We start from the raw sequence: 26,522 nt of genomic DNA on the forward strand, positions 1-26,522 counted from the left end.
ATAGGGAGGGTTAGCAAATGCACCAATCACACGAGGAGAAGGCAGAAAGTCAGACATGCCATGAGAAGCCCGTACCAGTGGTTCTCATGCCTTGCTGGGGATTAGACTCACCTGGGGACTTGGGATGCCTGTGCAGGCCCAGGTGGGTCCCACCACATTAAGCCTTGGTCTCTGTGCTCTCTCCTAGCTCTCTAGGTGGTTCTGATGCCCACTCGAGCTTGGGAACCACTGGTCTAAAGCAATGGCTAAGGGTCCGGGTGGGGAGAGAGCGCAACAGGGCGAGTGAGGGAGTGTTACTGAGCGAGGCCTCCGCTGGAGAGCACAGTTACGTGTACGTTAACAATGGAGAAAATTTTGCTGGAAGGAGATTTGAGGAAGGCAGGAAGACAGGAAGACAGGAAGGACGTCCAGTAGGGGATGCAGGAGAGTAGGAAGCAAGCATAGCACTCACACGGGCAAAATAGGAGGTGAGGCCAGAGAGAGAGACACCCACACGTTCATGCACTGGAGGATCCTGCAGGATTCGTCCCACTCGGGAGTGTGGCTTCCCAGCAGGGAACGGGTCAGAACTGTGCTTTCAGAAGATTACCAGAAGCATTGCACAGCATGGACTGGGGCAGAGACCAGTACAAAGGCTATTTCTTTTTTTTTTTTTTTTTTTTTTGAGACTCGCTCTGTCGCCCAGGCTGGAGTGCAGTGGCGCGATCTTGGCTCACTGCAAGCTCCGCCTCCCGGGTTCACGCCATTCTCCTGCCTCAGCCTCCCGAGTAGCTGGGACTACAGGCGCCCACAACCGCGCCCGGCTAATTTTTTTTTGTATTTTTAGTAGAGACGGGGTTTCACCGTGGTCTCGATCTCCTGACCTTGTGATCCGCCCGTCTCGGCCTCCCAAAGTGCTGGGATTACAGGCGTGAGCCACCGCGCCCGGCCCAAAGGCTATTTCTTGACAAGCATTTTTCTGATCAGCACTTTGGCCTCCTGTGTTCATAACTGATAGCAGTTATCTCCCTCTGTAAACTAATTTAGATGCCATTCTGTCCATGCAATCAGCCTTGGAGTTGTCCCTCCAGAACCTTATCAGGTCTTGGTTCCATCGTGTTTGAACTGGAAAATCTGAAGACTGGACCCTGACTCCTGGGGCCCCCATCACCGCACAGACGCCAATGAGCAGCACCACATCTCTACAGCGCCAGGGCGATGCTGCAGAACTGGAGGCCAGCAGTGGTTCCCATGGCTTCCAGACTGCCCAGCAGCCCAAGGGGGCCCAAAGCTGTTCACTTCTCAGATTATTTTGATTTTTCTTTTAAAAATTATAGTTAAAGGCTGGGCGTGGTGGCTCAAGCCTGTAATTCCAGCACTTTGGGAGGCCGAGGCAGGTGGATCGCCCGAGGTCAGGAGTTTGAGACAAGCCTGACCAACATGGTGAAACCCCATCTCTACTAAAAATACAAAATTAGCTGGGCGTGGTGGCCCATGCCTGTAATCCCAGCTACTTGGGAGGCTGAGGCAGGAGAATCGCTTGAATCCAGGGGACAGAGATTGCAGTGAGCTGAGACCGTGCCACTGCACTCCAGCCTGAGCAACAAGAATGAAACTCCATCTCAAAAAAAAAAAAAAAAAATTAAAAATATAAATTATAGTTAAAAAGTGATAGTTGGCTGGACGTGGCGGCTCATGCCTATAATCTCAACACTTTGGGAGGCTGAGGTGGGAGGATTGCTCAAGGCCAGGAGTTGGAAGTTGAGGCTTCAGTGAGCTGTGATCATGCCACTGCACTCTGGCCTGGGTGACAGAGAAGGCCACAAAACCCTGTCTCTAAAAAAATAAATAACTAAAAATAAAAAATAAAAAGTGATAGAGGATGTATGAACATTTAAAATTTTTTTTTTTTTTCTAGACAGGGTCTTGCTGTGTCACCCAGGCTGGAGATATGATCACAGTTCACTGCAGCCTTGACTTCCAGGGCTAAAGTGATCCTCCCACCTCAGCCTCCCGAGCAGCTGGGACTACAGGCATATATCACCATGCCTTGCTAATTTTTGTATTTTTAGTAGAGAGGGAGTTTTGCCATGTTGCCCAGGCTGGTCTCGAACTCCTGGGCTCAAACAACTCTCCCACCTCCCCCGACAAAGTGCTGGGATTACAGACGTGAGCCACCGTGTTCGGCCAGGTGCACGTTTTTTAAAAACCCCTTTATAAACCTAGTACCTGTTTTGCCATAATTTCATCCCTTCTCCGGTAAGCTATCTTGGACTCAAAAATCAGAGCAAGCAGAGGCAAGTGACTCCTTCCTGCAGGGATGCCGACACTTGACCAAGCAGGAGCTGCAGCTTCAAGGTTTTGTTTCTAAGGTAATTATGAACCTAGAGACTATATACCACTCATTCTGAGGTATTTACAGAAATGTCAAACCAAACAGACCAAAACTTCTCGTTTTTAAAAAATTAAAATAAACTCTCCTTGGATGTTACAGGTATATTTTTGGGCTGCTGTCACCTGGGCAAGCGCAGATATGGGTGGTTCTAGCAGGAGCTCCGGGATATCTTCAACTCGCAGGACAACAGAGAGTTTTCCGCCTGAAACCAACCAGAGACATGAGCAGCAGGTGAGCGAGGGCAGGAGGCTCTGACTGCGGAAACCACTGGGGGATTCATTTCCTATGGACCCGAAGAAGTCATCCACGTGACTTTACTCTAGCTGAAAGATTGTAGAAGAAAAGGTGGCTTAAAAAAAATAATGTTCCATTAGAGAGTTTGTGAAAATCAGGACTATGAAATGCAGAGCAGTTGGAAAGTTGGCAAGGAGAGGACTCCTTCCTAAACTTTTTTTTTTTTTTTTTTTTTTTTTTTGAGACAGGGTCTTGCTGTCGCCCAGGCTGGAGTGCAGTGGTGTGATCTCACCTTATTGCAGTCTCTGCCTCTCAGACTCAAGCGATCCTCCTGCCTCAGGCTCTTGAGTAGCTGGGACTACAGTTATGCACTACCATGCCTGGCTAGTTTTTAAATTTTTTGTGGAGATATGGTGTCATTATATTTTCCAGGCTGATCTCAAACTCCTGGGCTCAAGCACTTCTCCCGCCTTGGTCTCTCAAAGTACTGGGATTACAGGCATGAGCCACTGTGCCCATTCCTAAACTTCTTTTTAAAGTCAGGGTGCTCTCAGGAAACTGCTGTTCCCTGATCCTTATTCATGGGAAAATATCACTACAGCCCCTACCGGGCATTGAGGGGAGAAACAAGGAAATATTAGCATGTGTGGCTTGTACCCACTTGTTTTGACATTGGATGACATAACAGTGGTTCTCAAACTGTTGTGTACATCACAGTCACCTACCGAGATTGTTAAAATGCCAATTTCAGGCTGTGCACGGTGGCTCACGCCTGTAATCCAAGCACTTTGGGAGGCCGAGGTGGGTGAATCGCTTGAGGTTAGGAGTTCGAGACCAGCCTGGCCGACATGGTGAAACCCTGTCTCTACTAAAAATACAAAAATTAGGAGTGGAGTGCGCCTGTAATCCCGACTATTTGGGAGGCTGAGGCTGGAGCACTGCTTGAACTCAGGAGACAGAGGTTGCAGTGAGCCTAGATCTCACCACTGCACTCCAGCCTGGGCAACAGAGTGAGACTCCGTCTCAAAAAGAAAAAAAAAAAAAGCCAATTTCAGGCCCTGCCCTCGGAGATCCAGAGTGAGCAGAGTAGAGTGGGCCCAGGCGCAAGCATTTTAACACACTTCTTGGGGGATTCCAACACAATGGTCCTCAGACCGTAATTTGAGAAACACTGCGTGGTGCTGGGATGGCTCAGCCGCTCTGTGTTGCTGTCGATGGATATAAATTTTCAGCCCACATTGGATGTTCCTTGAGGAGCAAAATTTAAACATTTATGTAATCTCTCCAAGTATCAAGCTTAGGACTGGGTGGATAGAAAGGGCTCAGACCTGTGATTTGGAAACACGAAACAAAAATTGAATAAAACCGCAGTTTCAGATTTTAACAATAGGACCATATTCATTCAAATTCTCTACAGAAGATAGATCCCCTGCCAATGAAACCACCACAAACAACCATTACCAACTACAATGGTGCTTATTTTGATAAGCACAACGAATCTTTGAAATACTTCTGAGCATGGAATATCACTGGGAGATATTTAGTTCTCATTCTGACAAGATGATGTTGTTTCCCAGTTATTTAATGGTTGTGCTCCATGGATCTGTTTCACACTCCACAGGTTTCCAGACTTCAAACCATCATCACTTCCGCGGAATAAACCGCTAATCTACTTTAGTGTCTCTATACATTTGCCTATTCGGGACATTTGTTGTAAATGTAAATATAGATTGTAAATGTAAATACGTGGTTGTGACTGGCCGCTTTCACTAGCATGTTTTCAAGGTTCATCAATGTTGTATCATATATCAGAACTTCTTTCTGGCCAAGCATGGTAGTTCACACCTATAATCCCAGCACTTTGGGAGGCCGAGGTGGGAGGATCACTTGAGGTCAGGAGTTCGAGACCAGCCTGGCCAACATGGTGAAACCCCGTCTCTACTAAAAATACAAAAAAATTAGCCGGGCATGGTGGTGCATGCCTGTAGTGCCAACTACTTGGGAGGCTGAGGCAGAAAAATTGATTGAACTTGGGAGGTGGAGGTTGCAGTGAGCCAAGATCGCACCACTGAACTCCAGCTTGGGTGACAGAGCGAGACTCTGTCTAAAAAATAAATAAATAAACAAAATAACTTCTTTCTTTTTCTGGCTGAATAATATTCTATTGTATGGATATAGTAATACTACATTTTATTTATCCATCAGTTGATGGTCATTGTTTCCACTTTTGGTTTTTATGAATTACACTGCTATGAATGTTTGTGTACACATTTTTGTTTGGACATTTGTTCATTTCACTTGGATATATCCCTAGAAGAGGAATTGTTAAGCCATATGTTAACTCTAAAGTTTGAGGAAGTGCTGGGCTGTTTTCCAAAGTGGCTGCACCGTTGTTCATGGCCCCAGCAGTGTACTCAGGTTCCATTCACTCTACAGTGTCACCAGCACTGTTATAGTCTGTCTTTTTAATTACAGCCCTCCTCGTAGGTGTGAAGCGGTATTCTGTTCTATTTTAATTGTTGGATTAAGTAGTCGGTTCATTGGCATTTCTTATGGGTTTTTTTTTTTTTTTTGCTTTTAATCAAGCTATGTTATATAACATTTTTGATGTATATCAAATAATACATTTTTAAAAGAACAATAAGTCTATAGGATTGGACTTCGAAGGAAAGTGAGCATGAGGGAGAGAGAGGGAAGAAAAACCACTTTTTGAAATAGTAAGAAGACTGAAAAAGAGAACTTATTCTGTGTCTTGCATGATATTGGGGACAGATATTTGGGGAAACACAAAATGAAGGGTAGGAGAAATAAGCAGAAGAAAAGAAGGAAGATATGAGTTTAAAAAGAAAGTCTTTAGTCACCTGATGAAAAGTAAAAATAAAATATGGAAAACATTTAAATAAACATGTACATATAGTTTTATAATTTAAAGAATTTTGTGCATCCATCCTCAAAATAAGATTTTTATTTATTTGGGATGATACCATCTTTCCTTCTTTCTTTTTATTATTATTTTTCAATCCTGCTTCTTCTGTAGTCTTTCATTCTTTTTTATTTTCTTTTCTGTTTCTTTCTTTCATTTGTTCATTAGTTCTTTCTTTTTCTTTCTCCTCTTTCTTTTTCTTTCTCTTTCCTCTTTCTCTTCTTCTCTTTCTTCTCTCTCTCTCTCTCTCTCTCCTTCCTTTCTTCTTTTTCTTTCTTTCCTTTTTTTTTTTTTTTTTTTTCAGGGTCTGGCCCTGTCACCTAGGCTGGAGTGCAGTGGTGTGATCTTGGCTCACTGCGTGATTCTGGCTCACTGCAGCCTCTGCTGCCCGGGTTCCAGCGATTCTCCCACCTCATCCTCCCTTGTAGCTGGGATTACACACGCACACTACCACACCTGGTATGTGTGTGTAATCCCAGCTACAAGAGAACTTTTGTGATTTTTTTTTTTTTTTAGGAGAGATGGGGTTTTACCACGGTGGCCAGGCTAGTCTCGAACTTCTGAGCTCAAACAAGCTGCCCACCTTGGCCTCCCAAAGCACTGGGGTTACAGATGTGAGCCACTGCGCCTGGCCTCATTCTTTCAAAGTTTATTTTACTCAGAGCTTCTTCAGTAGGATTGGAGCCAACACACATCTCTGTGTTTATTTGCTGACCCGCCCCAAGACAGGCTCTGCAAAGAGCACAGTGGTTCTCCATGGTGCTCCTAGGTTCAGGCAACTGTCTCCGTGTCCAGAGCTCTGCTCTCCCTCAGACTGGGCCGCTTTTCTCTTTCTCGAGCCCACTCTCGCCCTGCATTCCCAACTGCTCAAATGGTGGCCCAGGAACAGCCTTCCTGGCAACTCTGTCTAAAATATCCCCAGCCACTCTCACACTTTCTTCCCTTACCTTGCCTTAAAAAAAAGAAAAGAAAAAAAAAAAAAAGTGGTAAAATACACATAACAGAAAAAGTACCATCTTAACTATTTGTAAGTGTACAGTTCAGTATTAAGTATATTCACATTGTTGTGCAACCAATCTCCAGAACTTTTTCATCTTTCAGAACAGAAACTCTATCCCCATTAAACAGCTCTCCATTTCTCCCTTACCCCAGCCCCTGGCCTCTGTCATTCTCCTTCCTGTCTCCATGAATTTGACCGCTCTAGGTTCCTCCTGTACGTGGAATCATACAGCATTTGTCTTTTTGTGTCTGACTTACTTCACGTAGCATAATGTCCTCAAGGTTCATCCATGTTGTAGCATGTGACAAGACTTCCTCCCTTTTTAATAAAGGTGGAGTAATATTCCACTTTATGTCTACACCACATCTTGTTTATCCATTCATCCATCAGCGGATATCTGGGTTGCTTCCCCCTTTTCGCTATTGTGAATAAGGCTGCTATAATGTCCTACCTTATTTTCTAAGATAGAAAAAAAAAATGTTTAAGGCTGGGCGCGGTGGCTCAAGCCTGTAATCCCATCACTTTCGGAGGCCGAGGCAGGCGGATCACCTGAGGTTAGGATTTCCAGTCCAGCCTGGCCAACAGGAGAAACCCCATCTCTACTAAAAATACAAAAATTAGCCGGATGTGGTGGTGCGTGCCGTAATCCCAGCCACTGGGAAGGCAGAGGCAGGAGAACCACTTGAACCCGGGAGGTGGAGCTTGCAGTGAGCCGAGATTGTGCCACTGCACTGCAGCCTGGGCAACAGAATGAGACTCCATCTCAGAAAAAAAAAAAAAAAGAAAAAAATGTTTAACCTCTCTATAATCAAATACGTGCAAATTAATAAGAGATGAAAATAAGTGCTTTCACTGTTAAATTAGTACTAAAATATAGCATTTGAAACTGACAGAATGGGGTTAGAAGAGTAATTTTATAACTGTTCATATAAATGATTATATAACTTTTCTGTAAAATAACTTAGTACCATGTTTTAAAATCTTAAAGAATGCAGATCTTTTTACCTAGTAGTTTCAGTTCTAAGACTCTGTCAAAAAGAATTTATCAGAAGGTGGGAAATAGTTTATAGATAGGAATGTCATTGCAACATAACTTGTAACTAGTGAAAATTAGAATAAACATATAAAAATAAGGAAAATAGTTTAAACTTTATGCTCCATTTATACAATGGGAACCTATAAAACCATTGAAAGTTATGCTTTCAAGTTTTTGCTTTGTTTTAAGCAATACTATTCCAGCACTGGAGTAAATTATTATTATTATTTTAGAGATGGTGGTTTGCTATGTTGCCCAGGCTGGTCTCCAACTCCTGGCCTCAAGCAATCCTCCTGCCTTGGCCTCCTAACAGGCATGAGCCACCACCACGCCTGGCTCAAGTGTTTAATAAAATGAGAATATAGTCATAAAATATGTTAAACTGAAAAACTAGAACATAGAAGTATGTATATATATCAGGTACTATATATACAAATATGTATGTATACAGTATATAATAAAAACAAGAAAGCATACATAATGCAAAATTGGTTCTCAAAATTGGTGTACCTAATGTACAGTTAGGGAATTGATTAAAATCACAAAAGTCCTGGTACAGCCTAGGCCTCCAGATCAGAACTTCAAGTCCCCTAGGAGGCAGGAATGTGAACAGTTAACAGTTGTGCACTCCTCATCCTGTGGTATATAATTGTTTCATCTTGTATTTGTCTGTCTCCCAAGCTGGAATGCAAGCTCCAACTAAGACATGTAAGTAAAGGGGAGCTGAGGGGGAAGGACAGGAAACCATGAAGCCTTGCCTCCAAGTCAGGGCAGCAGGACATAGAAAGGAAGATAGAAAGACAATCAGGGCTTGCCCAACTCAAGACTGGGCAAGGGGGTTTCAAAGATATATATGTGTGTGTGTATGTGTGTACATATGTGTTTGTGTGTGTATATGTGTGTGTGTGTGTGTGTGTGTATATATATATATATATATTTTTTTTTTTTTTTGAGATGGAGTCTTGCTCTGTTGCCCAGGCTGGAGTGCAGTGGCATGATTTTGGCTCACTGCAACCTCTACCTCCTAGGTTCAAGTGATTCTCCTGCCTAAGCCTCCCAAGTAGCTGGGATTACAGGCACCTGCTACCATCCCTGGCTAATTTTTGTATTTTTGGTAGAGACGGGGTTTTGCCATATTGGCCAGGCTAGTCTCGAACTCCTGACCTCAAGTGATCCAACCACCTCGGCCTCCCAAAGTGCTGGGATTACAGGCGTGAGCCACTGTGACTGGCCTCAAAGATATTTTTCAAAGGAAATGCTTAGCATTGTGCCATATTAGGTACCCCTTCCTATCTCCAGTGGGAAATCAATACATTATTAATTTCTCCCTATGCAGAGACATGAGAGGACTGCTGAAGGTGGGTGGCGAGAAACGCCAAATCTGCTCTAAGGAGGACGGGGAAGGTGTGTGATGAAGGCTGTCGAGGGGTCACCACCAGGTCAATGTGTACTCACCCTGAGAAGCATAGTTTTCATGGTAAATCTCATAGGCTTTTCTGTGGGCATCACTGAGGGTCTGGAGTCGTGACGCTCTTGATTCCTGGTGGGGAAGCTCCTTGATCACTTCCTCCAAGTCACTGAAGGTGAACCAGATCCCAACTAGGTCCCCGAAGGAGTGGAAGGCGAATGTGGCATAGTCGGCAAAGAGGTCAGCGAAGACTTCGGTTCTCTGGAGGGTGCTGGCCGGGAGGGTCTGGTGGTGCAGGATGACCATGGGCTGAAGCCGTGCAGTCTTGAGGGCCTCCAGCAGTCGCCGGTAGCACTGCACTGTTTTCTTGTCTGGATTCTGGGTGCTTCCTGCTGGGAGGAGCTGTGCCCATGACAGAAATACCTTGTAGTGGGTGATCTGACTGGCATGAAGACTGCTGAAGTATTCTGGCAGGAAAGTGGGCAGTGGCTGGTGACAAACATACATGTCTTTGTCCCCTGCTACAAAGTTAGAACTCTGGTCTCCCAGGGGCCCACTCAGGTTGTGCAGCAAGTCATTGGTTAAAGGACCAGCGGTGGAAATGAAATTTCTCTCAGACTCCCAGTCTGACCCCCAGCATGAAACACTTAGCAGGGCAATAAAGGCTACATGCCAAGACAGCTCCATTTTCTAGGAACTGTTAGAAGGTATGTGGAACCCTTACTTTATAACAACAACTGAGGTTGTAAAATACTAAGTGATTAATTAAGACTTAATAATTAACTGGGTTATCTATGATCACAAAATCAGTACATGGTTCACTAATGCAATATTTAAAAATGTAAAGATCAGGGCCGGGTGCGGTGGCTTGCACTTGTAATTCCAGCACTTTGGGAGGCCGAGGCGGGCAGATCACGAGGTCAGGAGATCAAGACCATCCTGGCTAACACGGGGAAACCCTGTCTCTACTAAAAATACAAAAAATTAGCCAGGCATAGTGACATGCATCTGTAGTCCCGGCTACTCAGGAGGCTGAGGCAGGAGAATCACCTGAACCCGGGAGGCGGAGGTTGCAGTGAGCCGAGATCATGCCACTGCACTCCAGCCTGGGCAACAGAATGAGACTCCATCTCAAAAAAAATAAAAAATAAAAAAATAAAGACCAACACAAAAACCTCAAACTTCCTATACAATTTAAGCAGAGGAACCTGGAAAATGTCTGAAGAAAACAATTATCAAGTTTTTATTTATTTATTTATTTTGGTGACAGGGTCTCACTCTGTTGCCCAGGTGGGAGTGCAGTGGTGCGATCACAGCTCACTACAGCCTTGACTTCCTGGGCTTAAGCGATCCTCCCATCTCAGCATACTGGGTAGGTGGGACCATAGGTGTGTGCCATCACGACTGGCTAATTTTTTGTACTTTTAGTAGAGATGGAGTTTTGCCATGTCACCCATGCTGGTCTCGAACTCCTGGGCTCAAGCGATCCTCTTGCCTCAGCCTCCCAAAGTGTTGGGATTACAGGTGTGAGCCACCACACCCAGCCACAAATTATTTAAAAATTTGTTTACATAATACAACAAAAATAAGTCCTTTGCCCCAAATTTTCCCTCTTTAAAAATATGCTGAACACATTTTGTAAGAGATTCGAACAATATGGAAACATCTATGAAAAACTTGCAAATTCCTTCACCCTCCCCCCTCCTCTTCCTAGAATAAGTATCTTCAACAATATGCATCTTTCCAGTTTTCTTTCTCTGCATATCTTAATGGTTATACAGGAGTCAGAATGCCTGGGTTTAAATCTCATCTGATGAAAATTACTTAACTTTGTGCCTCAATTTTGTCACCTATAGAATGTGGATAATTCATCATAGGCTGTGGGGATTAAATGGGTCTTTCTTGTAGCATGTATGGAACAGTACTGCTCAGGGATCATTATTATTACATATGTACAAATGGAAACATTTGTATAACATTTAAAATATAAAACAATTTAACATATATGGAATCATGCCATGTGTAGTTTTTCAGCCTTCTTTTCTTCACCTGACAGCTCTTAAGAGCTCTGCCTGCCAGGCCGGGCGCGGTGGCTCAAGCCTGTAATCCCAGCACTTTGGGAGGCCGAGACGGGCGGATCACGAGGTCAGGAGATCGAGACCATCCTGGCTAATACGGTGAAACCCCGTCTCTACTAAAAAATACAAAAAACTAGCCGGGCGAGGTGGCGGGCGCCTGTAGTCCCAGCTACTTGGGAGGCTGAGGCAGGAGAATGGCGTAAACCCGGGAGGTGGAGCTTGCAGTGAGCTGAGATCCGGCCACTGCACTCCAGCCTGGGCGACAGAGCGAGACTCCGTCCCCCCCCCCCAAAAAAAAGAGCGCTGCCTATATCAGAACTTATAGACCCACCTCTAACAGATGCACAGCTTTCCACAGCAAGAATGTACCATAAATTAACATCTTGCATATTAAACACTTCGGTTGGTTTTAAATTTTTGTGTTGCAAACAATGCTGCAAATGAATATCCTTATATACAGGCTGGGCATGGTCACTCACGCCTATTTTGCCAGTACTTTCGGAGGCTGAGACTGGAGGATTGCTTGAGCCCAGGAGCTTGAGGCCAGTCTGGGCAACATAGGAAGATCATGTCTCAAAAAAATGGTTTTTGATTGATTGAATGCTAATTGTCTTCCAAGGTAGTCTTCTTCAAATTTAAATCCTACATATAGTTAGATGTGTGCCTGAATCTGTCTGCCTTGCTAATGCCTATTATAAAACTTTACATTTTTCATGCTTTGAAGTAAATATGTGCTTGTTTTTCTTTTTCTGATTACTTAAGAGGTGAAGCTCTTCATGTTAATTGGGCATTTTCCTTCCGAGATTTATATTCACAACCTTTCTCCATTTTTATCTTATTACTGATATAAAAATTCTTAATGGGACTTTGGATATCACATATTAAAACATGATAGAAAAATTTTCCCATCTTTTAATTTGGTTTATAGTGTCTTTTTTTTTTTTTTTTAAATAGATTCCCATGACTTTCCATAGACTGTAGAGGGTGAAGCCTGGGAATCTTTTTTTTTCTTTTTTTTTTTTTTTGAGAGTCTCACTGTGTCGCCCAGGCTGGAGTGCAGTGGCGCGATCTCGGCTCACTGCAAGCTTCGCCTCCCGGGTTCACGTCATTCTCCTGCCTCAGCCTCCCGAGTACCTGGGACTACAGGAACCCGCCACCACGCCTGGCTAATTTTTTTGTGTTTTTAGTAGAGACGGGGTTTCACCGTGTTAGCCAGGATGGTCTCGATCTCCTGATCTTGTGATCCACCCGCCTTGGCCTCCCAAAGTGCTGGGATTACAGGCGTGAGCCACCGTGCCCGGCGGGAATCTTTGTTGGTGGTGGTGCCACCCAAGCTGGAGTACAGTGGCATGATCTCAGCTCACTGCAACCTCCACCTCTTGGGTTTAAGCAATTCTCCTGCCCCAACCTCCCGAGTAGCTGGAATTATAGGCACCCCGCCACCATGCCTGGCTAATTTTTGTATTTTTAGTAGAGATGGGTTTTGTCCATGTTGGCCAGGCTTGTCTCGAACTCCTGACCTCATGTGATCTACCTACCTCGGCCTCCCAAAGTGCTGGGATTACAGGTGTGAGCCACTGTGCCTTCCTTTTTTTTTCTTAAGTGAAAGCAAGCCTATTAAGTGAAAGTAAAGGAATAGAAAGTGGTTACTACGTTGGCAGAGCAGCCTATACTCTTTAAAGATGTATTACCTGGTACCATCTTTTTATAAAAATCCTGTGACAAATCTACTTGAGTATTCGTTCTTGTTTTCAATATTTGTCATTTGTTTTTATTTTTAAAATACATAATAATTGTACATACTTGTGGAGTACATTTTGACAAGGTTTCATACAAGTTGATCCCAGGAAAAGAGATAATTATTGGGAGAAATGTGTTTACACCATTGTTTTAACCTATATTAATCTGTCTTGCTTTCTACTAATAGATTTGTGGCTGCTCAAATTCACATTGCACTGCAAAGCTCAGACATCAAGACAAGTAGAGTACTCATGGGTATTAGACTGTCCCATGTGGGCCTTAGCCTTAGACAGTATTTTGCTTTTGTGACCTTAAACATACTTTGTGATTTAATGGATCTTCATCACAGGCACAATTCTTAAAATGCCAGTTCCTGACACTAATGACATTATAAAACATTTCTAACAACTTGTTTTCAAAATATAGATACAAAATGGTAATCCTACGGAAGAACATTTTTTTCAGTAACAAATATGCTTCTTTGTATTTGGCAGGATTAAGACTCTCGCACAGTAGGCCCACACAACTTTGGAGTGGCAGAAAAGAGGGAGGGAGGAGGTTCATGGAAAACGTGATTGACTTCCTTCAGTTGTTTTTCAAATTCTTTTAAAAATTGACACATTTTACGTATTTATGGGGTACATGCGTTATTTTGTGTGCACAGAATGCATAATGATCAAGTCAGCATATTTCGGGTACCCATCACCTTGAATATTTTTCATTTCTGTGTGCTGGAAACATTTCAAGTTCTCTCTTCCAGTTACTTTGAAATATACGACACGTTGTTGCTAACTAGTCATCCTATTATGCTATCAAACATTAGCACTTATATCTGCTATTAAATATCTAACTATATGTGCGTACTCACCTTTTTCTTTAAATCTCTTAACGCATCTTGAATTTTAACTTGGGTATGCTGTGTGGCAGGCTAATTTCTAACACTGAATAGGCTACCCTTCCTCTAATATTTGAAATGTCACCTTATCAAACGAAAAACCTGTATGTGCATAGATGTTTCTGGACTTTTTACTGTTGCGACTGATTTATCTGTTCACGTGCCAGTCGTTACTGATCTTAATTTCCACACTTGTGCAGTACTTTTTGCTTTCAGATAGGGCAAGGCCTCTTCTATCATCCTTTTCCCCAGAATCGTCTTGACTGTATTTGCACATTTTCTTTCCCATGTGTCCTAGAGATACTTCAATTTCAAAACATCTAGGTCTACCTCAATTTTGTCTGTGGGTATCTCACAGTGTAGCTGTACCACAGCTTATGTAATAATTTCCTTATTGATGGGTGTCTGTTGGGATTTGGTTAAAAATGTATATCAGTTGACAATTTATGGCATTCAAATCTTTCCATTCTATAATGTCTATCCACTTATCTTAAATATTTGTCTAATTTTCTTCACAAAGGTCTCATATATGATCCATTATCCATTAACCACCTCACCTCCCTGACAAGTACCACATGGAGAAACTGAATGTGTGGAAACATAAGGACACATACTCAGATGTGGGAAAAGGGGATATGCAGTAATTATCTCACCTTGTTCTGGAGCCCCCACTCTCATTAAGGGCAGGACTGGGAGTGGACGCATTTGCCAAAAATGAATGTACCTTTCCTGGACGTAAAATTTCCTTTAGTAAATAGTCAAATTAAAGTTCAAGTTCCAATCATAATGTTTTAAGATCTCTGCACCCCATTTTCCTTATGAAGTCAGTGCAGGGAGATGCTCTTCCTAATACAAGTGGGAGAGGGCTCTTTCTTGCTGTCTCCTAAATTTTCACTACAATGTCCTGCCTGGTGTTTGTGCTATGCTAGTACCATTATCACTCCCCCAACAGGAAGTCTGAGATCCTGCACCCCAGAGCTTCCTCATCACAGTGTCAAGGGCCCTCCCACCCTCATTAAAAACATCCTTGACAGCTTTTTTTTTTTTTTTTTTTGAGACAGAGTCTCGCTCTGTCGCCCAGGCTGGAGTGCTGTGGCCGGATCTCAGCTCACTGCAAGCTCCGCCTCCCAGGTTCACGCCATTCTCCTGCCTCAGCCTCCCGAGTAGCTGGGACTACAGGCGCCCGCCACCTCGCCCGGCTAGTTTTTTGTATTTTTTAGTAGAGACGGGGTTTCACCGTGTTAGCCAGGATGGTCTCGATCTCCTGACCTCGTGATCCGCCCGTCTCGGCCTCCCAAAGTGCTGGGATTACAGGCTTGAGCCACCGCGCCCAGCCCTTGACAGCTTATACCCTGCATCTGCTATGTAAATTCTCTATCCATTTCCAGGCCCCCTCATCTCACCCCATCCTTTTCAAGTCAGCAGAAAGTGAAGTTACTATTTATAAGCTCACCATATAGAACATGGAACTACTACATTTCCCTAATTGGCCCTGCAGGTCCCAGATATGCCATCTGTTGTTAAAAGCTGCAACACAGGAACTGCTCCATCTCATGAAAATACTGATCATAGCTAAGTCTCAGGAACTGTTAGTATCATAAATGGTAATAACGTTTCCTGGAAGACCATAAAATTTGAGGATAGCTTATAATATAGCAAATGACCTACTTCCCCTAAAAAATCAATTTGAAAACAATCCTGAGAAATTACCCTTAGGACACAGAAGTAAAATAAATTAAACAGTAATTTTAAAAAGTACAATAAACTTTTAATTTTTATAAACTTAAAAAAAAAAATTGGAATTAACCTTGGAAAGTCATCTCCAAGGCCTCTAGCTTTCATGAATTCTCTAATGACTCCTTCTCATAGAAACCTAATCCATAATGCCACAGTTCTACCCCTTCACTCCAGATTAAGCAAAAAGGGAAAGACTCACATTCACAAGTAGATGGAAGCAATAATCAGGGTACAGTAGAAGGAAATCCAATGGACAACTTTAGAACAAGTTATTTTATTTTGAAGAATAAAAGCAGTAGCTGGCAATTGAAAAAAAGTTATTTGCTCAATAAGACAGCACATACCTTCAAAGTAGTGGGACTTTTCTTACACATGAAAACAAAGGTATTGGTTATAGAGACCACACATTATTTGGTTCCAACTTCACTGGGACAGGAAACACACCCAAGTGCTGAAGGCTGTGTTGGTATAAAACCTGTGATGAATGTGACACACAGGACCATCAACTCAATTCTTGTTTCTGAAAACAAATCTTGAAGCATCACTTCCAGAAACATTTCCGTCCCTAGCAGAGTTCCAGCCAGGCTCCAGGCCACGAGGTGGTGTGCCACAGTTCCTCAGCTCTGTTCAGTTACTTTCACTATCTCAATCTTCGAGCAAGTAGTTAGGGTTAACTACCAAGTAGGGGTCTTCTTCATAGCTCTCACTTCCCTCTGTGGAGCCTTTCAATCCAGCCTGGGTGAGCTCAATGAGAACATGATCCTGTGAAACACAAGTATTTGTCCTCAGGTTTCAAGCAGTATTATACCAATGTCCAGATATAAGACTTGACCCTTCTTCTGAGTGTTTGCTATCAACATTTTCTTTCATTTCCCAACTAGAAACTCTTAGGAAAAGGACCACACTTCAAAAATCACTATCAGTGCTCTGCTAAACCCTATTTCTAGTAGGATGCTGACCTTTTCATACCATAAACCCCTTGTGGAAAATTAAGAAATACTTAAATATATTACATCAAATGCTTGTAAATATAACTTCAAAAAAGGAAGCAATGCTTGAATTTTAAGGTTAAACAATTCTGCAAAATCTTCTAATTAACTGGAAGTCTGTTTCATACTTAATATCGTTCAGCAACTTTTAATTACTGACCACTGAACTTCTTCATATACCACCATTTCATAGAGTTAGGAGAACAATCTATGAAGAAAATTCATCTGAAAAATTTTTCACTCTGAACTAATAAAAAAAAGGTAGAACATGCCATCTAGCTTAAAATCTTGATGACAGATTTTAAGCCCATGATATAATTATAGGTCAGTCAAAAATGTCCACAAATGAGAAGAGCTCCTAGCCAAGCCTATAGAAAGGAACTCAGCAAATTGTGATTTGATCCTAAGAAGTTTGGCAAAGCTCCACAGTATAAAGGCTGATGCCACTAAGGGGGACTGAACACTTTTTTAAAAATTGCCCTTTCAAATCTACTCCTGAAGTTGGACTGGACACTTCCAAGCACTCACTCTATGTGTTAACATACCTTCACAGGAAGCATATCTGATCAGCACAGTATAAGCTCTCTAGTTTTCTGTAGCAAATTAGTTCAGGTGGTAAGCCAAATTTTAAAAGGTAATCCAGGCCAGGCGCAGCAGCTCACGCCTGTAATCCCAGCACTTTGGGAGGCTGAGGCGGGTGGATCACCTGAGGTCAGGAGTTTGAGACCAGCCTGGCCTACATGGTGAAACACCATCTCTACTAAAAATACAAAAATTAGCTGGGTGTGGTGGCGGGCGCCTGTAACCCCAGCTACTCTGGAGGCTGAGATAAGAGAGTCACTTGAGACCAGGCACGGTGGCTCAAGCCTGTAATCCCAGCACTTTGGGAGGCCGAGACGGGCGGATCATGAGGTCAGGAGATAGAGACCATCCTGGCTAACACAATGAAACCCCCGTCTCTACTAAAAAATACAAAAAAAAAAAAAAAAACTAGCCAGACGAGGTGGCAGGCGCCTGTAGTCCTGCTACTCGGTAGGCTGAGGCAGGAGAATGGTGTAAACCAGGAAGGTGGAGCTTGCAGTGAGCTGAGATCCGGCCACTGCACTCCAGCCTGGGCGACAGAGCGAGACTCCGTCTCAAAAAAAAAAAAAAAAAAAGAGAGTCACTTGAACCCAGAAGGCGGAGATTGCGGTGAGCTGAGATCCTGCTACTGCACTCCAGTCTGGGCAACAGAGCAAGACTTTGTCTCAAATAAATAAATAAGTAAGTAAGTAATTCAAGTTTAGATCAGTTAGCTTCACAATATGTTCCAAAGTCCTGAAGTAGATTCCTTGCCTGGGTCGTTTTACTTTACGCTGATCCCAAGGAGCACATAGACATGTCCCGCCACTAGAAAGCAACTCTAGGCCCTGATCTGAGTAGCTTTTCTTACATCTCCCTACTCCCCAATAATCACACACTAATCTACCTTCACAGTAAGAGGGTTTTTCAGAAGACACAACCCCAATACATGACCTCTGTAATATTTACATAGTGAGCACTGTGAATTGGCACAACAGTTAAATGTCTGCCACATAATAGGAAATTTTTTTTTTTTTTGAGATGGAGTCTTGCTCTGTCGCCCAGGCTGGAGTGCAGTGGCCGGATCTCGGCTCACTGCAAGCTCCGCCTCCCGGGTTTACGCCATTCTCCTGCCTCAGACTCCCGAGTAGCTGAGACTACAGGCGCCCACCACCACGCCCGGCTAGTTTTTTGTATTTTTTAGTAGAGACGGGGTTTCACCGTGTTAGCCAGGATAGTCTCAATCTCCTGACCTCGTGATCCGCCTGTCTCGGCCTCCCAAAGTGCTGGGATTACAGGCTTGAGCCATCGCGCCCGGCCATAATAGGAAAATTTAATCATTCAACATATATTTGATCCTGCTATGTGCCAGGCACCACTGTAGCTCCTGGGGCAAAGTCTCTACCCTCACAGAGCTTATACTCTATAAGACAGACAAACTAACCACTTAAATAAAGAATATACTGCTGGGCCATGTTAAACATTATGAAGAAATACAAGGCAGGGTGACAGCAAGAGCAGAAGGCTATTATTTTGGCAGGCTAGCAAGAAAGGCTTCTTTGAAGAGGTAACATTTGAGCAGACACAGGAGAGGAGGAGGGTATCTAGGGAAAAAAACAAAGGGTGAGTGCAAAGGCCCTCATATTTGGTGTGTCTAGGGAACAAGGCCACTGTCACTGGGGTGGAATGGGCAAGGGGAAGACTGCTGTGAAATGAGGTGAATGAGGGGACGGGGTTACATTGTATATAGTTCTGCAGGCCATGACAAGGAGGCTGAATTTCATTCTTATATGAGAGAAGCACTGGAAGGGAGGGCAGTAAAATAATCTGATTTATATTTTAAAAAGACTTATCTGGCTGCTAAGCAAGACGCTAATACAAAAAAAGGGACAATTATGAGGCTCCTGCAACAGTCCATGCCTGGTGGCTTGGGTGGGCTGGTGAAGGCAGCAAAAAGAGAACAGAAAATATACACACATGGAAGGTAGGGGTCAGAGGATTTGCTGCTGAAGAGGAGTTGTGAGACGAGAGTGGAATCAAGGAGTCAAAGACAATTTCAAAGCATTTGGCCTATAGCAATTGAGTAAGAACAACTCTGTTTTTGAACACATTAAGCACGAGATGCCTGTTATCAACGCTCTCAGTAGGCAACCAGCTCTACACATCTGGAGTTTACAGGAGTGGTGAGAGCTGGTGACATAAATGTGGAAGTCATCAGTAGATGGGTAAATTCATAAAACCAAATGAGATCACTTAGGTAATGAATGTAAGCAATCTGCGAGTAAAGTAAGAAGATTCAGGCCAGGCACGGTAGCTCACACCTCTAATCCCAGCAGTCTGGGAGGCCAAGGTGGGTGTATCGCCTGAGGTTAGGAGTTCTATATCAGCCTGGCCAACATGGCAAAACCCTGTCTCTACTGAAAAAAAAACAAAAACAAAAATTAGCTGGGCATGGTGGCAGGCTCCTGTAATCCTAGCTACTTGGGAGGATGAGACAGGAGAATCACTTGAACCCGGGAGGCGGAGGCTGCTGTGAGCTGTGCCATTGCACTCCAGTCCGGGCAACAAGAGCGAAACTCCGTCTCAAAAAAAAGATAGATTCAGGGAAAGAGACTAAGAGAGAATAACCAGTGAGAAAGAAGCCCCAGGAAGATATAGTGACTCAGAACCAAGTTAAGAAGACAGTATTTCTAGGAGGGATCAACTGTGACAAAGCTGTGGACAGGCTGAGTACTGCGAATGGCCAGCTGACAGGAGTGGAGAGAAGGCATGCAATGGTCCTGTGAGAGAGTGAGGCAAAGAGCTGACCAGGGAAAAGGAATTGCACTGGGCAGTGCTGTCATGAGGTTAATGAGACAATAAGAACTATCCACTTGAGACTTCTGGTCATCAATTTAAATAAGACTGGGCTCACAATTGTATGCTTTTCTCCAGATAATTTCAGCTGCTCAGAAAAGGATACAAGAAAAAAAAAGTTATATTTAACCAAGTTTGAGGTTTCACCAAACAAGCAAGACAGAAGATTTACTATTGGGTTGGGTAAGGTGGGAACTAAGAATGTGAGGAAAATGAAACATAGGGAGTAGGTGACAGCAGTACGACCAAGGGCAAATAGGAGGGTGGGAAACAGAAGCTTAAAACACCTAACTAGTAAGACCTCAATCCCACCTTCTGAGACTTAACCGAAATTCTGCTTGTTTCAGCAGAGGAAATAAGTCATTTACCTGCTGTTAATTCTCCCTTATTTTACAACTCATACTTCTGACTATACTCCAATGATTCAAAACAAACAAAGGTCAAAAAAAATTTCACTAGTGAACCTGCAGATACAGGGCATGAACTTCCTCCCTCCCTGATACCAGAACAAGCGCACTTCTGCACCTACATAGTGTGTGAGTCGATGAATAACTTTCTCTATGATTCTTTTTTTATTTATAAGTTCTTCTTCAGAGTCTATCTCTGATTCGATTTCCTTCAAGTACCAGTTAACAAGCTCGCTCCTCTTTAATGCTGACTCGTCCTCTTCTGCAACAAAAAAAAACACATTTAAATTAACCTAGCAAATTGTACTGTCAGTGCTTGGTTAAATTTCTGCCACATACACAACAAGGTAATGTACAGATTAGATAAACATCAAGCTGTCCGAAAGTACATCTGCTGACATAAGGTCCGCAATGTTCTAGCATAAGCCTGAAATAACAAGTCTTATCACTTGTATTAAAGCATGCCTTCCTTTATCCATAAGGAGAGAAACCTAATAAAATAGATTATAAGAAATACGTTTCTTAAAGCTATTAAGATTTCAAAGTATGAAGGTCTTTTCTTCATCTTCTTATGCTTTACCACCTCTGAGAATGTTTGCCAACAGAAACTAAAACCATAAATTAGGAATGAAGCAATAGCAAGCAAAAATTCTGATATACAACAACTTTTCCTCTGTAGAAAGGGTAAGGCTTTATGGAACTGGAGTTTAAGTAAAATTTATGAGTATTCACTCAAAATAAAAAATTACCTGTTTATTTTAGCAAGGTTCATCTTACTAACTGAACTGCCTGCTTCTTTTAACAAGTCCAATGTCTACCAGACTTTTAGAAAGTCCTGGTAGAACTGTCAACACATAGGAAATGTTTGGACCTGGATTAACATAACTATCATAAAACTCAACTTCTGCTATGTTTAAAACTTAGCTGTATGAGGGAGAAAGAGAATAATGACATATAACATGAATCAAGAACACCTTGAGTTTCCAAATCATTTTGTGCAAGATGAGAATGAGGACAAAAGCTGAGGTGTCCTAGTGGCCACTTTGTTGCCTTCTCTCTTACTGGTCTAAAGTTCCCAAGGGAACAAGAGCAGAAACGACAATCTCTTGTTCTCTTCTTTCATAGCAGAGCAAATACTGTGATGACAAAATATTCCAGGAAGCCGGCACAAGCCATCCTTGGGGCTTTTAATCAAGAATTATCTGATGCTTAACTATCAAGTAGAAGTTTAGGTTCAACATCTTGAATTCATAATTTTTCCTTCCGCTTTGTAGTTAACTGTAGGGTGATGAAACTTTGAATAGCATGGTAAAGCAGTTAAGGGTAGGAAGCGTACTAGTGTCCAGATGCCACACTTTACTAATAACTAGATGAGGATTTTACTCCATTTCTAGTCTACAATGGCCTTTTGATAGTACAGATTTCTGGGTTCAATTCATTACCGTTAAAATATACCCTAAGGGTCCAGCTGTTTTAAGCAGGACCATTGTAAGGGAATAGTAATTTTGCATTTGTAAAAACATTTGTATGTTCTGCTTCATATGTTATCGGGTCCCAAAGTTATTAAAATAGGCTTAGAATGTTAAAAAAGAAGGACCTACAAACCTCTGCCTGACAATAAGCTTGTGAAGAAATGTGCAGGCTGGCAGGTATGCTGATATTCCACAAATTTACTTTGCTAAAGTGAGTTTATCTAACAACTTATCCTTTCTTCCAACAGAACAACACGAAGTTTGGCAATCACAAGTGGCCTATGTGAACAGAGCTTACAGAAGTGACCGAGCATGTAAGCAGTACCAGGTAAGCCTCACCTTCTTCCACCTTTCTGAGGTGAAGCACAATAAGGTTAGAGATTCGGCAGTACTCAGAGAAGCCCAGCCTTAAGGAGGCTTTGGGAGCAGACTCTTGATTTATGTCTTCACTGTAGCCGTTGATCCCATTCACAGGAGCAGGACTGTCAGCATGACCTAAGTGAAAAATTGACCACCTGAATCTATTTTTGTGCCCCTAACATCTGCTTGTCAAGCATTTACAAATATACTACTTATATTTAATACTGATTTTTTCACTTTTAAAAATTATTATTATTTTGTTTGTTTTAGAGACAGGGTCTTGCTATGTTGCCCAGGCTGGTCTCAAACTACTGGGTTCAAGTGATCCTCCTGCCTTGGTCTCCCAAAGTGCCGGGATTACAGGCGTGGGCCACCACACCCAGCCTTAATACTAATTTTAAAACAAGCATACATTCCCACATGATCTCCTCTGTCAAAAAATAAAAATGAAAAATGAAATAAACTGGCTAGTTGCAGTGGCTCACGCCTGTAATCCCAGGACTTTGTGAGGCCAAGGCGGGCAGACCACCTGAGGTCAGGAGTTTGAGACCAGCCTGGCCAACATGGTGAAATCCTGTCTATACTAAAAATACAAAAATTTGCTGGGTGTGGTGGTGGGTGCCTGTAATCCCAGCTACTCAGAAGGCTGAGGCAGGAGAATAGATTGAACACGGGAGGCAAAAGTTGCAGTGAGATGAGACTGCACCATTGTACTCCAGCCTGGGCAACAAAAGCAAAACTCCGTCTCAAAAAAAAAAAACCAAAAAAACAAAAATAAACCAAGCATACAGTTATACAGATAATATAATAATTTTCAAATAAATTAGAAGCAAATGTATAAACTCTACTAGTAAAGACAAAAACTAACGGGAGGAATGTGAGGGATCAGAGATATAAAGATTTCACAATCTGAAAGTCCACTTGCAGTACTGTATACAAAATAAAAAATTCTACCAGCCTGGGCAATATGGCGAGATCCTGTTTCTACAAAAAATTTTCAAAAAATTAGCCAGGAGTGGTGGCATGGGCATATAGTCCCAGCTATTAGAGGGGCTGAGGGAGAAGGACTGCTTGAGCCCAGGAAGTTAAGGCTGCAGTGCCACGAGTGTGCCAAGGCATTCCAGCCTGGGTGACAGAATGAGACTCCATCTCAAAATAAATAAAATTTCTAGTATTTTTCTGTTCTAATGTGATTTAAACCATGTTTTAAATTCAGAAGCTAAACAACAATACAAATTAGGGTAAAACCGAAGGGATTTATGTCTATTATCACCATTTTGGTGCCTTTTATTTTAGTCTCTCAAATACATATATATATTTTGAGACAGAGTCTCGCTCGGTCACCCAGACTGGAGTGCAGTGGTGCGGTCTCAGCTCACTGCAACCTCCGCCTCCCGGGTTCAAGAGATTCTCCTGCCTCAACTTCCCGAGTAGCTGGGACTACAGGCAGTCTCTACCACGCCCAGCTAATTTTTGCATTTTTAGTAGAGACGGGGTTTCACCATATTGGCCAGGGTGTTCTCAAACTCCTGACCCTGTGATCCGCCTGCCTTAGCCTCCCAAAGTGCTGGGATTATAGGTGAGAGCCACCGCACTGGCCAAGTATATATATATCAACTATTTAATTTCATTTTAACTTATAAACAGTTAATAGAATTCAGTATCTGCTTTTTCCTTTTTGCTACCATAGATTTCATTAACCATCAGCAGGTGTACTTCTACCACATGACATCTCAGAAAATGTTTTGGTCCCTAACTCCAAAACAGTCATATGAACAAGTATCTCACCATTGATGCCACCAGCACCCTCATCTACCTCCATCTGGATCTCTTCCTCTTGATCTAGATTGACATCAGGTGTTTCCACACGGATGATTGATTTATTCAGTAACCGGAAAGCTTCCTTCACATGTTTAGGTTGGACCTAAACCAATAATGATGAAGTAATTCAGTTACTTTTCTTGATATACCAAACAGATTTTCTCCCAATGAAATCACAGTAGTATGTATTTTGGTTTTCTCACAAACACACACACTCTCAGTGTTGCTTTGATTTTCTCACAAACACCCTCTCTCATTCTCTCTCTTACATACACAGAGACAGCACTATAAATTCACCAGAATGGCTAAAATGACTGACAATATCAAGTGTTGACAAGAAGGTAGAACAACTCTCATTTACAGCAGGTGAAAACAGAAATTGACACAACTGTTTGGCAGAAAAACATGCATTAACCTATGACCCAACAATTCCACTCCTAAGTATATACTTGTAGAAATACAAACATATATACATATCATATGAACCCAAAGACATATACATCGCATAAGAACTAGGCCAGGCATCGTGGCTCACGTCTATAATCCCAGCACTTTGGGAGGCAGAGGCAGGCAGATCACTTGAGGTTGGGAGTTAGAGAACAAGCCTGACCAACATGAAGAAACCCCATCTCTACTAAAAATACAAAATATTAGCTGGGCATGGTGGCGCATGCCTGTAATCCCAGCTACTTGGGAGGTTGAGACAGAAGAATCACTTGAACCTGGGAGGCAGAGGTTGCACTGAGACGAGATTGCGTCACTGCACTTCAGCCTGGGCGACAGAGCGAGACTCCATCTCAAAAACAAAACAAAAACCAAAAAAACAACCAGCAATGAAACCGGACAGAAAATGAAATGGAAAAAAAGCCTACTTCCAGTACCAACAAAAATGATAAAATATCAAGAAATAAATTCAATAAGAAATGTCAAAAAACATATGAAGAAAAGTTTAAAACACTACTGAGTGAAACAAAAGACTTAAGTGGAAAGGTATTTGTGGTATTTGTGGTAATCAGAACTGTTCACAAATGTTTGCTCTTCTCATTCTGGGCACCTGGTAGGAAGGCATTTCTCTATCCACTTGAACTTAGGGTGGCCATGTTAATTTCTCTGGCGAATGAAATGTGAGTATGTGCCATTTCTGGATAGAAGGTGGAGAAAGCACGTGGCTCACCACCTTCTCTTCCCTGCTTTCTGTCATCATAAAAGCATATGTCAAGATCAAGCCTTTATATCAGCCTGAATCTCTGAGTAACTTGACAAGGTGAGTCCCCTGATGACCTAATGGATGCGTAGCAAAGCAAAAAAATTGTTTTATGGAACAGATTTTATAGTAGTACAACCTAACCTATTCTAAGTGCTATCCTATTGAATAGGAAAAATCATAAAGATGTTTTCAATTCTTCAAGTTAATATAAATTGAATGTTATACTGATAAAAAATACCAGGTTTTTCTTTAAAACAGAGCAAGCTGATTTCTAAGTTCCTAACAGCTGAAAGAGAACAATGCGCTGGAACTAGCCCTACATTTAAACTACAAAGTCCCATAGATTAAAACATCATGGTACCAATGTAAGAGGAGCTGATAAGACTCAATGAAACAGAATAGAAAGTCCAAAAGAAAATCCTAACACACACAAGAATATATAATTAAGGCATGCCGAACCAGTGTTAAAAAGATGGATTTTTCAATAAATGGTGATGGAACAACTAGAAAACTAGCTAGGAAAATAATGGGAGATTTTTTTATAATCTTAGAGAAAGGCCTTTCTAACAAAATAGTTTTTTTAATGGATAAAGATTATGAACATATAAAGAGACAGAAATAGCTCTTAAATATATGCAAAGATACTAAATTTCATTCAGAAAATATGTTTGTGTGTATAATTTATGTGCATATATTTTAATATCATGTGAATTTGCTATCTATTTAAAGACTAATTTTTAAAAATAGAACAAAATAAAAATAAATTAGAGACTGCCCTAAGACACATATCAGTTTCATGAAACTCATTTCAGGATCTATCACAATGAAAAAAAGAAGTACGAATGTTAGCATGGTTTTAGAAGGACCTTGTCCCAGGGTATCTGGCCTACCCAAATTCTGCACACCCTTCAGTAACTGGGTTTAAATGTCGGCCCCTCCCTGAGTCCTCTTCCTCCTAAAGTAATTCATCTCAGTACTCTGCTTGTGATGCTCTATTATATTCTCCCTCTCATTGTTTTTTTTTTTTTCTTTCCAACCTTTATTTTAGGTTCGGGAGTACACACACAGGTTTGTTACATAGGTAAACTGTGTGTCATGGGGATTTGGTATATAGATTATTTGATCACCCACTCTCTCTTATTTTTTACATGCTTAACTAAATACATGTCTCCTTTCCACCAGATTAGAAGCAATGGAAGGCAGGGGCTCTCATTCATTTTTTGTCCCCTACAGGTGTTCCCTAAATATTAGGTGAATCAAAAATATTAAATCACTTAGTGTGAAAGTACTTCGTCAACAGTAAAGTACCATATCAAAGAATTTGAAAATTTAGGGGAAAAATGTCAAAAAATTAACCTGTGGGATAAAAGTAGTGATTGAAGTCAGAACAGTGGTTACTTCAGGGGAAGAGGGCTAAGACTGAA

The 26,522-nt window shown here is 42.1% G+C and overlaps 2 protein-coding genes across 2 annotated transcripts in view; both read right to left on the reverse strand.

Annotated features, from left to right (window-relative positions):
* Positions 1-9,686, reverse strand: part of LCT (lactase) — a 55,838-nt gene extending 46,152 nt beyond the window's left edge. The window contains exons 1-2 of the mRNA XM_015110009.3: positions 9,023-9,686; positions 2,497-2,576 (exon numbers count right to left, since the gene is read on the reverse strand). Of these exons, the coding sequence (XP_014965495.2) occupies positions 2,497-2,576; positions 9,023-9,662 (720 nt within the window). The 5' untranslated portion in view covers positions 9,663-9,686. The remainder of the gene's footprint in view (positions 1-2,496; positions 2,577-9,022) is intronic.
* Positions 9,687-15,726: 6,040 nt separating this feature from the next.
* Positions 15,727-26,522, reverse strand: part of MCM6 (minichromosome maintenance complex component 6) — a 37,419-nt gene continuing 26,623 nt past the window's right edge. The window contains 4 exon segments of the mRNA NM_001260615.1: positions 15,727-16,187; positions 20,361-20,500; positions 22,050-22,205; positions 23,859-23,994. Of these exon segments, the coding sequence (NP_001247544.1) occupies positions 16,071-16,187; positions 20,361-20,500; positions 22,050-22,205; positions 23,859-23,994 (549 nt within the window). The 3' untranslated portion in view covers positions 15,727-16,070.

The sequence above is a fragment of the Macaca mulatta genome, chromosome 12, assembly GCF_049350105.2.
Source record: "Macaca mulatta isolate MMU2019108-1 chromosome 12, T2T-MMU8v2.0, whole genome shotgun sequence".
Lineage (NCBI taxonomy): Eukaryota > Metazoa > Chordata > Mammalia > Primates > Cercopithecidae > Macaca > Macaca mulatta.